Source organism: Ochotona curzoniae, unplaced genomic scaffold (genome assembly GCF_017591425.1).
Source record: "Ochotona curzoniae isolate NIBS_2020 unplaced genomic scaffold, NIBS_Ocur_1.0 contig_3819, whole genome shotgun sequence".
Classification (NCBI taxonomy): domain Eukaryota; kingdom Metazoa; phylum Chordata; class Mammalia; order Lagomorpha; family Ochotonidae; genus Ochotona; species Ochotona curzoniae.
Window position 1 is genome coordinate 26,453,014 of NW_024466004.1, and position 12,282 is coordinate 26,465,295.

The 12,282-nt window shown below is 38.2% G+C and overlaps 1 protein-coding gene across 2 annotated transcripts in view; it reads left to right on the forward strand.

Annotated features, from left to right (window-relative positions):
* Positions 1–12,282, forward strand: part of FAM135A (family with sequence similarity 135 member A) — a 100,510-nt gene that overhangs the window by 72,049 nt on the left and 16,179 nt on the right. Inside the window, exons 13-15 of one of the 2 annotated variants that reach the window (XM_040983607.1) lie at positions 7,782–7,855; positions 9,147–9,301; positions 9,521–11,870. In XM_040983607.1, coding sequence (XP_040839541.1) covers positions 7,782–7,855; positions 9,147–9,301; positions 9,521–11,870 — 2,579 coding nt within the window. The remainder of the gene's footprint in view (positions 1–7,781; positions 7,856–9,146; positions 9,302–9,520; positions 11,871–12,282) is intronic. The other variant, XM_040983608.1, reaches the window with a different exon arrangement.

Here is a 12,282-nt window from a genome sequence, read left to right on the forward strand (position 1 = left end):
TGTCCTTTTGCTATTGTCTTACTTCACTAAACATAATGGTTTTCATTTGGGATGATTTTGTTACAAATGGAACTATTCTTTTTTATGGATGAATATATCCATGGGATAAATGTATCATAATTAACTTACCCATTCCTCTGTTGAGAGGCATCTGGGTTGATTCCATTCATCATAGTACCTTTGATTCTTGGTATGCTGGTCTCCCTTGTACAGATCATATATATGACAGTCTATTTAACAGATCTATCTATAAAAATAACATATCTATATATCCATACACACAAACACAAATAGACATATTAAGAAACAGCTATATTTTAAAAAGATAAATAATGATGATACTAATAATCCAAAATAATTTTTTTAAAAAGAAGAAATAAAACATAAAAAAATGGCAAAGTAATAAAATAGGTAATAGTCTTTCAGAATAATTTCCATTAAAAAGAACAGGATAAGTTTTTGTCAAGACACATTTTTGTATTAGAAATTATTGAGGGTAAGAGAAGTCAGTTCTGGTATTTTCAGTCAAGAATAGAATAGAAAGACTTGTTAACTCAGTCAAGGTAAACAGAGACTGTAAAGGCTCTTTTGGTCACCTTCAAAGATCACAAATTAGGGCCCAGTGCTGCAGCCTAGTGGCTAAAGTCCTTACTTTGAATGTGCTGGGATCCCACCCTTGTGCTGGTTCATGTCCCGACTGCTCCACACCCCATCCAGCTCCTTGCTTGTGACCCGGGAAAGCAGTACAGTGTGGGGACCTTACACCTGCAAGGAAGACCCAGAAGAAGCTCTTGGTCTCAGATCAGCTTAGCTCTGGCTGTTGCACCCACTTGGGGAGTGAATCATCAGATGGAAGATGTTTCTCTCTTTCTCTCTTCTCTGTAAATCTGCCTTTCCAATAAAAATAAATAAATCTTTAAAGATCACACAAAAAAAGAAATATAGAAATATAGCTCTGCATTATAATACTAGATTTTCCTGTTTATCCATATCATGTCATGATACATTTAAATATCACTTAAGTTTATAGTTGTACTAAGAAAATGTACTGTGGTAATAACATGGGGGAAAATATTGGGAAGGAATAAGTAGAGGAGGGATGAGCCCTTATACCTACATGTGGGTCAGATCTAGGGATGGATGGCCAGGTTGGGCCAGTTCGTAACACCCACCCAGGGCAGGGTGCAGGTCAGGCTGGATCATGCTGCAACACAGTCGGTTCCCATTAGGTACAGGAGTACAGGAGTACGGACCGTCCCAGCTGGTCTGCCCTATAGCACCCACAGCCAAATGCTGAAGTGAGGCGGGCCATACCAGACTGGGCTGCAGCTCCCACTAGCACATATAAGACCCGGGGGATTGGGGATGGGAGCCCAGTAAGGGGCAGCAAGGACTCTCCTGCTGGACCACTGCTCCCACTGGTAAACATGAAAACTGGAACCAGGAGCAAACCAGGCCAAGCAGGGCTACCACATCTTTTGCCCTGCATGTGAGCAGGTTTAGGGGTATAGCCAAGCTGGGCTAAACAGTTGTATCCACTGGTGAATGCATGAGTCCAAAGTAGGTGCAGGCTCTTTGGGTTTTGCCTCAGAATCAGCTGACAAGTGCTGGAATGGGGGCAAGTCCTGTCAAGCTAAACTGCAGAAACACCTGGAAAGTACAAGATTCAGGACAGAGTGAGCCTTGTAGGGAAACTGTGGGCACCTCTCTGATGGGCTGGGGGTACACCTGACTAGATAAGCAGTAGTAAGCATAAGTCAGAGTAAGTGTGGGTCGGTTACATAAGTCAGCATGAGTGTGGGGTCGATTGAGTTGAGCTAGTTTGCAGCACCCATTGATGTATACAAAAGCCAATGGGATACAGAACAAACTGAACCAGTCTGCTGCGCATACAGGCATAAGCAGGAGCCAGGGTGGGCTGGTGGAGATTAATGTAGGGTTGCTCCAACTGGGCTGCAGTTACCACTATTGTGCATGAGGACTGAGTATGTGGTGGGCTGGGTTGGTCTGGGCCGCAGCATCTGGGCTTGCATGAGAGATGGAGCTGGAGAGAGAACTGACCCCCAACTGCAACCACCAATAAGGGGTCATATCTTGGGTCATCTCAGACAACGTTTCTTTCAAGATGCCCTCTACTGAACCACTGGACTCAGAACTCCAGCCATAGGGAGAATTGCAGGATCACTGGACCATAAGAGTGTATATGTCAGAACTGGGCCTCCTCAGTTGCTGTAATGGAGCTGTGGATAGCATGCTCAAAGGCACATGGAGGATATGGCAGTCCACTGGCAACTGCAGAGGACATCTGGTACCATAGCAGAGGAAGGAAGGCAGAACAAATTGGACAACTACCCCAGCTAAGCGTTGTTGGTAAATATCTGGGCAAATGGAGACTCTGAAGTGGACTACATCAGCCAAAGGACCCTGGAAGGATTTTCTCTTCCTAAGATTGGCGAGATCGACAAGCATTTCAGATCTGTCAAAGCCACTTAAGTAGAACCCTTGGAGTATGTTCTACACTGGGACCCTGAGGTGACTGTTCCCCATCCCCAGGTTCTGAGGTGGTTGGGGCTGGATGCAGCTTATCCCCCATCCCTCCCCACTCCCCCTAGTTACAGGAAGAAGAAAAATAGAATTGGAAACAGTGATCTCACTCACTTTCCCCTTACCACACTAATCAGCAGTCCACATGGCCATGCATCCTTCTCAACTATGTAAATATCAAAATTATCTAAAGGTGGGGAGTGGCTGGTGGGGCCGTCAACACTGGCAGTGCATGCTAATCCTCCACCTGCAGTGCCAGCATCCCAGGTGAGCCCTAGTGTGTGTCCTGCTGCTCCACTTCTGATCCTGTTCGCTGCTTGTGGCCTGGGAAAGCAACAGAGGAGAGCCTAAATCTTTGTGCCCTGCCACCAATGTGGAAGAATGCAAAAAGCTCCAGGCTCCTGGCTTTGGACTGGTTCAATTCTGGCTGTTGCAGCCATTTAGGGAGTGAATCAGCAAATCAAAGACCTCTGTCTCTATATCTCTGCCTTTCAAACCAAAAAACAAAAAAAATTTTTTTAAGTCAGACATACTAGGTCAAAATTGAAGCGCCTGGGACTTGAGCTGGAGCCCATTTGGCCTGCCGGCATCCCAGATGAAAGCTTAGCCTACTGAGCCACAACGCCAGCCTTATGAATTTGGTTTTATTAAATATTAATTTACTTTTTTTATTATTTACTCACTAGAAATATTTGTGTGTTTTAGTTGTATATACTCTAAAACATTCTTTAAAGATACTTCTTGCCATTTTCATTTTTTTCAGTCATATATCTTAATGGGAGTATTTATTTAAGCATAATTTAATCTTTTTGTGTATATTTAATGCTTTTGCATCCTCTTTAAGACTTCGTGACCCAACCCACATTAATGAAAATATTGTCTCTTTGTTTCTAAAAGCATTAAAATGACAACTTTGACATGTTAGTCAATAGTAACATCTTGAGTTATTTTTTGTGAAGTATGGGAGAGTCAGGGTTCATTTTTATTTCTATACTGTGTTCCAGCATCATTTATTGAAAATTTTTTCTGTTGCTTTGCCTTAGCATCTTTGTTGGAAATCAGTTAATTAATAAGTGTGGATCTCCTTTGCTACTTTCTTTTCTCACTGATTGGCTGTTAATGCGCTAACTTGATTGTTGTTCTACAGAAAGTCTTGTAGTCAGGTAACTGTGAGTCCTTTAAGTTTTTCTTCTTCTTTGTGGGATAAGTTAGCTACTCTGGATCCCTTCCACTTGTGTACAAATTTTCCATCCATTTTTCATTTTTTATTTAAGAAATAAACCTTTTCAGATTTGGGTTTACATTAAGTAAAATCTATGTATCATTATAAGGGAATTGCCTGCTGTACTACATTGAGCCAGATAATCTGTGGATGTGATGTAGCACTGCATTTATTCAGCTCCCTCTATTTTTAGCTCTTTAGTTTTTCTCAGAAGCACTGATTTCAGTTCTTCAAGTTTTCAGTGTCTTGTATTTATTAATAAGAATTTTAAATTTTCTGATGCTATTATTAATGGCCTATTTTTCATGACTCCATGAAGTGCTCTTATAAATACCTCTACAGTACATTTTCTTTTGTTTGCTTTGCTTTTTTATTTATTTGTGTATTTTAAGATTTTTAAATTCCTTTCCCTCCCCCCCCCCCAGGTAGACAATTCATCCTGAGGAACCAGGTTAAAAAGAAAAAAAAAGAGTTGAAGCTTTTCTCTACTGTTTCATTCTTTAAATGCTAGCAGCAGCCAGACACAAGCCAGGTTGAAGCCATCCACCCGGAAGGTCATCTGTGCTTCCGACATGGCTGACAGGGACACAATAGCTTAACCATAGCCGCTGCCTTTCAGTGTAACAGCAGTAGGAAATCGTGTTGAAATTGGGGCCAGAATATGAGTCCAGGGACTCCAGAGTGGGACGCAGCCATCCTGAGTAGCATCTTCACTGCCGCCCTGGACATTTGCACCAGATTGCTCTACTCATGTGCTGTGCACCAAGATACCCAATAACTTCTAAACTAACTAGAATTGTATTGAATAGTAAACCATCATTAATTCTGTAATAAGAATTTGTGATATCCTGCAAGGATTTAAAGACAGTTTGTTTACCAAATATTTGTGACATGTTTATTTTTTCAAGATAGCATAAATATCTTTAGTGCATATAGATCATGCATTCAAGAGTAACATATAGGGCCCAGCGCCGTGGCCTAGTGGCTAAAGTCCTCACCTTGAACACACTGGGATTCCATATGGGCCACTGGTTGTAATCCCAACAGCTCCACTTCCCATCCAGCTCTTTGCTTTGTGCCCTGGGAAAACAGTTGAGGACGGCCCAAAGCCTTGGGATCCTGCACCTGTGTGAGAGATCTGGAAGAGGTACCAGGCTCCTGGCTTAGGATCGATGCACCACCAGCCGTTGCGGTCACTTGGGGAGTGAATCATCTCCTCCTCTCTGTATATCTGACTTTGCAATAAAGATACATAAATCTTTTTAAAAGATTAATAAATAACCTTCAGATATAAAACTATTATAATAATTACTGTATCAGTAATTTTAACAACATACTAGGAAGAACACAAATAAAAGATCATTTTGCCATTATTAGTAAATGCATTGTTTTCTTCCATTTAGCAGTTTCCTAAATTATGAATAGTTGAATCACAAAAAGATTAGTAATATACACAAAACTCACTTTTACAAATATATTCTAGGTGAAAGCTTATAATGTTTTTCTCTTTCTATATATGTCCTTTGCCTAAAAGTAAGCACTTTCACCATCAGGTGGCAGTCGTACTGCATTTATGACCACACAATACTTTCATTAGTGGGATTGTTAATTGCACATTGCTACTGTATGGAGAGAGCTTAGAAGAATTGTGGCTACATAGAAGAAAGGATAGATTTCTAGTAACACTCAGTCTAAATGCAGAAGGGAAACATAGTTTAGAGAACAAGATTTGGAGTTGTTCAAATCTCTATTTGAATCTCAACTTCATCACTTAACTATCTTTGTTATCTTGGCCAAATATTTTTCCCCTTTGCTTTAATTTCCTCACTTAGTAAATGAACATAATGACTATTTCATAGGACTTTCTATTATTTAAATGAAAACATAAAGCTTTTAGCATAAAGCGTAGTAGGTAGGATACTTACAGAAAATGATGATCTAGAAATTAGAGGAGGTAGGGAGAGATGGAACCACCACAGCTAGCCAGTTTTGCCTGTCAAACTACAACTGCAGAAGTCCAGGTCACTTAGAGATGCTTGTGTTCATGTTTTATACAGCACTGAGGATAAACATCTAAATAGATAGTTTTACCTCATTCTCTTAGCGTTCGAAAGAAATAAGAAGCCATTAGATCAAAAGCAAAGGGGTAGATGACATGCTTCTTCTCAGTGATCTATTCATTGCTGTCATCACAAACACCCAAGGTCATCTGTTTACAGAAACAAGTAAAGTTGGTAGGTCTGAAACTCACCTGCCTGGATCTTCCTTATGAGTAAAATAGATGTCTGATTTATTATGCACTTGAAACCAAAGATCCAGGCCAAGCGTGATAGCCTAGTGGCTAAATCTTGCCTTGCATGTACTGAGATCACATATTGGTGCCAATTCATATCCCAGATGTTCCACTTCCCATCCAGCTCCCTTCTGGTACTTGGGAAAGCAGTTAAGGATGGCCCAAAGTCTTGGGACCCTACACCCGTGTGGGAGACCTGGAGGAAGTTCCTGGCACCTGGCTTCAAATTGGTTCAGCTTTGACCGTTGCAACCGCTTAGGGAGCAAACCAACAGACAGAAGATTTTTCTGTCTCTCCTCTCTGCAAATCTATCTAGCCAATAAAAATTTAACAAAAATAAATCCTTAAAAAAGTCAAAGATCTGTAAATCATATTATTATTTAGGAAACAATCTTATATGTAGTGTAATTTCCTTTTTTATATTTATTTATTTTGAAAGTCTAAGTTACCCAGAGAGGGAGAGAGTAAGATGGCTTCCTTACACTGTTCATTCTCCAGATGACCACAGCTGCCAGGGTTGGGCCAGGAACCAAAAACAAGGAGCTTCATCCAGGTCTCTCGAGTGAGTGGCATGGTCCTATAACACTTGGGCAATCTGCTGCTGCTGTCCAAAGCCGCCAGCAAGGAGTTGGATTGGAAATGGAACAGCTGGGATTCAACTTGTGCCCATAAAGAATGCTGGCATCTTAGACTGCTAGCTTATGTGCTATCTTCAATGTCTACTGCAATGTAATAAATTTCTTTCCTCTTTGTATCCCACAAGTAAGATATTTTTTCTATTTACTAGCAATTTTTAACATTATTCCAATAGTAACCATTACTAATGGTAATAATAATAATATCATCAAAATGAAAGGATCAAAATACAACCATGTTGGAAGAAATATTCACTAGGTTCTTTATGTGTTTGCCAAGCATTTACATCCATACTAGTAATGTAATATGTTTTGAGGGCTACAAAGTTCATCAAAATATAACTCACCCTAAAAAAAAGCATTACACTTTAGGAGGGGAGAGAATTACCATGAACATTTTAAGGCAAGGGTGGTAACTAATATATTAGCAGTTAAAATAGCTTTTATTTAAATATATTTTCCAGATTGCAAACTACTTACATAAATTACCTTGTTCTTTTATATAACCTCATGTGTTAACTGTATTTTGATGGCACAAGTCCTTGGGCCCCTGCACGCATATGGGAGACCTGGAAGAAGCTCCAGATTCCTGGCTTCAGACAGGCCCTGCTCTGGCCATTGCAGCCACTTGGGTTAATGAACCAACGGGTGAAAGATATCTCTCTTTGCCTCTCCTCTCTGTAACTCTGCCTTTCAAAAAATAAATAAATCTTTAACAAATAACATGAAATTAAAAAAAAAAAACTCTTGGCAGCTAGCAGATGTTATGTTTTCCTGTGGGAAAGATAATGTTGTAGGTACTGGGGATTGTGCTTGTAAGAAAACACAATGTCTGACTTTATAAAGGATAGAGGGGATCCAGAATGTGTAAACCTGAATGCCTCACTTTAGATTCTTTTGATCCTTTTATCCCATACCATATAAAAATACAGTGTTTAGGCAACACTGAAGAAGGAAAGAAGTTTAATTCTCACTGGGAAGCCCTAATAGAACACAGATGACTCCGTGTTTTCCTTTACCATTTTATGCCAGATTGACTTTTAAAATGCAGCATGTTATTAATGTTCTATTTTGCAAAATTTTTTAGGTACGAAGATTTTCTGAGGCGTTCTTTTGTTTTGAACATCCCAGAGAAGCTGCCATTGCATACCAGGAACTTCAGTGAGTAGCATGAATACAAAATTAAAATGGCTTAATTCTTTTTTTGCTTAAGCGATCTCAAAATTGATTGGTAACAAAATCTATAGAATTTACAGTTGAAAACATAAAAAGATTCTGGAGTTCCTGAAATCCTCTCTTTAATCAAACAGAGGTTCAGTTACTTCATGATCCACCCCTCCATCACTCTTCCCTTGTATCAGATCTGCTGTCACCTTGATATTACCTGACAGCTCTGGCTATAGCCTTCCACTTGGCCAATCTTGGTCTACATGTGCAAATATTTTCATAGGTCAGAATATTTTATGTTCATTACTTTTACTACGCATTTTCACAGTTAGGCTGACTGGCAACTGCTCTTAAATTTGTAAATAATTTATGAACAAAATATACAGAAAAAAGTGCCTTCCTCCACACTGAGTATATATTTAAGCATGATTTTCTTTGGCTTTAAAGATTTTGAGATTTCTAAGACAGACAGAACAAAGATGAAAAAGTTTAGAACAGTAGTTTTCCTAGGATTGACTTGGGCTGGGAGATTGAGAAGAAATCAGGAAGTCTAAATATAAATATTCTATATCTGAAAATTTTTTGTCAAAATCACATAGATAATATTTATGTATTTCAATGCATATAAATTATTCCTCAAAAGAAAAAAAACCATGAAAATAATTGTAGAATAAGAAGTAGGTAGGAAGTGCTGAGATACAGATGAGACAAAAAAGACAAGTATTGTTGAAACTGGATAATCAACACAAGGAAGTTTTTAAACTTTTCTGTTTACTTTGATTTGATGAAATTATCATGGAAAAAAAAGTTTTAAGTCTAATAAAACTTTATTAACAAATCATGCACGTGGAAGTTGTCTTTAAAAACCTAGAAAGGTGGGCACCTAAAGTTGCTTTTAATTTTATAAATTAATATGTGTTTGGTAGAACAGTAACCTGGAGCACTTTTTATCATAATCAAATAATAAGTTTTTGGTATTTTTCCCTGTGTGCTGTTCATAGTAAATTAGAAAATTCAACTGTTAAGCCCTCACTTAGAAATAACGTAAGAATATATAAAAGAATATAATGGAAATTAGATAATTTTTCCAGATTCCTAATTTTGTTGCCAACAAATAATTTTTGTTTTGCCAGGTTTTTTTTTTAATTGGTTAAGTAGTTCTTTTATAAAGACGTTATGTATTAAGAAGGAGGAAAACAGTGGCTGGGAAAGAAAAAAGGGTAGTCTGTAAAATGGAGTGGAATATAATTTTTCATTGCAATCTGACTTAAGAAATGTTTTTCAGTGCTCAGAGTCATCTACAGATGTGCACCGCTATCAAAAATACTTCCTTCTGCAGTTCTCTGCCACCCCTACCAATTGAATGTAGTGAATTAGATGGTGATCTCAATTCATTGCCTATAATCTTTGAAGATAGGTATTTAGATTCAGTTATTGAAGGTAAGTATAATCTAAAATGTAAAAGTTTTGTATAAAAACTTTATATAAAAAGTATATTCTTCCTAATGTACATATATTCTCTAATATGCAGCAGTTTCCCCCACTAGATTTGTTTATTTTTGAGGATTTCATTAGGAAGTTATAGTTGGAAAAAGTAGTCTTAATCATTTGACCTCTCACACTGTTTTAAATCTGAATCTTTTTTTCTTTGGATAAAAGACTTAGATGCACCTTGGATGGGAAGTCAGAGTCTTCAGAGATCAGAATCCAGTAGAATGGATAAATATGAAGCTGAAGAAAGCTCTGTAGCAGGACTTTCTAGCCCCGAGTTGAAAGTCAAATCTGCTGGTGCCTCCAGTATTTGGTATACAGAAGGTGAAAAGCAGCTAACAAAACCTCTAAAAGGAAAGAATGAAGAATCAAATAAGTCCAAGGTTAAGGTTACTAAGCTCATGAAAACAATGAAACCTGAAAACACCAAAAAGTTAATAAAACAGAACTCTAAGGATTCTGTGGTTTTGGTAGCCTACAAGTGTTTGAAAAGTACAGCATCAAATGATCTCACTAAATGCGTTGATGGCAATCCTTCACATAGTCAGAAGGAAGGTTTCGATCCCACAATATGTGGATATAATTTTGACCCAAAAACGTACACCAGAGAGACAAGTCAAAAGGAAGGTAGCTGTTTGCCAACTAATACAGAGACAACTGAACAAAAGTCTGCAGACATTGACAATATGCAACCAGACCAGTTTGACCCCTTGAACTCCGGCAGCCTAAATCTTTGTGCAAATTTGTCCATTTCAGGTAAACTTGCTATCTCCCATGATGATAGTGAAATTACACAAATGGAACATAATCTGGCATTCAGAAGTTCATCAGACCATTGCCATGAGCATCAAAGAACTCCATCCTCAGGAGCTAGAACAACTGAAGTAAAGCCTTATAATAAGGATTCTTTCAGTGGAGAGAAAACAACTGTTGAAACAGGAGGTTGGACAGAACTTCAGCAGGGTGAAATATTGGTGGATAATTTCCTACGCAACTATGAATCCTTAGAATCTAATGGTAAATCTAAATCTGTAGAAATAGCAACTGAAAAAGAACCTTTGCAAGAAGCAAAATGCCTTTCTATTGGAGACTCATTAGCAAAACTGAGAAGTAATCTTCCTGCTCCTTCTACAAAGGAGTATCATGTGGTAGTCAGTGGAGATGCAATTAAGTTACCAGATAACGCCACATATGCCTCATCAAGATTTTCAGATTCAGGTGTTGAAAGTGAACCAAGTTCTTTTGCAACACATCCAAACCTTGATGTGGTCTCTGAAACTACACAGGGACAAAGTCCTTACAATAATGAAAGATTATTTCCTCAGCTTTTAATGAAACCTGATTATAATGTAAAATTTTCATTGGGAAGTCACTGTACTGAGAGTACAAGTGCTTTAAGTGAAATACAGTCATCTTTGACCTCCATAAACTCTTTACCTTCTGATGATGAATTGTCACCTGATGAAAATTCTAAGAAATCTGTTGTACCAGAATGCCATCTCAGTGATAGCAAAACTGTTTTAAATCTAGGAACGGTGGATTTGCCAAAATGTGAAGCTACTAGAAAATCGAGTATTATTTTGCAACAGCAGAGTGTTGTATTTTCCGAGCAATTGGACAATGAAACTTTAGCAGTACATTCCTTAAATTCAAGCACTAAAGACCCTTTACAATTTGTTTTTTCAGATAAACATACTTCCAGTGACATGAAAAGTAGTTGCGGCTACAAACCTAACTTGGACAGTAGGTGTGAAGGCTCCCAGAGTCCTGATAAGTCTGATGACTCTGCAGGGATGGCAGTCTCATTAAATCCAAACTTGGTTTGTGTAGGCACTTCTTGTATTGTCTCAGGTTCTATTTCTGCTAACACCGAAATTAGTGAAGTTAGAACTGTAGAAAGAAAAACTAGTGACACATTAAATCTCAAACAGATACTTTCCGAAGCTTCTGTGGTTGAAAGTGAAATTCACCTGAGTACAAATGACCCTTTTTCAGCCACTGCTGATGTGGTAAAGCAAGGGCTTGTAGAAAATTATTTTGGTTCTCAAAGCAGTACAGGTATTTCCAACACATGTGCCATTGGCTACAGCCATTCCGTTAGCCCTCAGAAGGAAGCTTCTGAAAAAGAAATTAGTAGTCTTCAGCAAGTGCAGGGAAAAGAAGATGAGGAAGAAGAGCAAGATCAACAAATGATTCAAAATGGGTATTATGAAGAAACAGATTATTCAGCTTTGGATGGGACTATCCATGCCCACTATGCAAGCGGCGATGCAGAAGAAAGACTTACAAAATCTGAGAAAATAACCAGTGAATATCTGAGGGATGGTATAAATATGCCTACCGTCTGCACTTCTGGTTGTTTGTCCTTCCCATCTGCACCACGTGAGTCTCCTTGTAGTGTTAAATATTCCTCTAGAAGTAAACTTGATGCCATTACAAAGCAGCCAAGCAGCGCTTCTTACAACTCCACTTCTTCGATTTCCTGGTATGAAAATTCTCCAAAACCTCAAATACAGGCGTAAGTAATGGAGCACAGTAGAATGTGCCACTACAATGCTAAAGGATTGAATGTCTGTTTTGTTCTCCAGCTTCTACAAAACAAAAAGTGCTCTTTGATTAACACTGTTTTACAACAGAAAATTTAGAAATGAATGCATTATACTGTTTCAGAGATAAACTTGTAGATCACTAATGGTGATCCTGTTTTGTAAGCTAGGTATTCCTCATATAAATCTTCTATTGGTAATTTTGTGTTCAGAATAAGTGATAGTTGAGATTAGAAATTCATTTTGTTATTAGCAACTCATTTCTCTCCCATTAATTCCCAGATAAATTTTGTTGACTACACCTGGGAAGTACACCTAGAAAAATGAGTAAAAAATTATTAGGAATCACTTGAATTTGCCAGACCATAATTATTTCAGCTATGT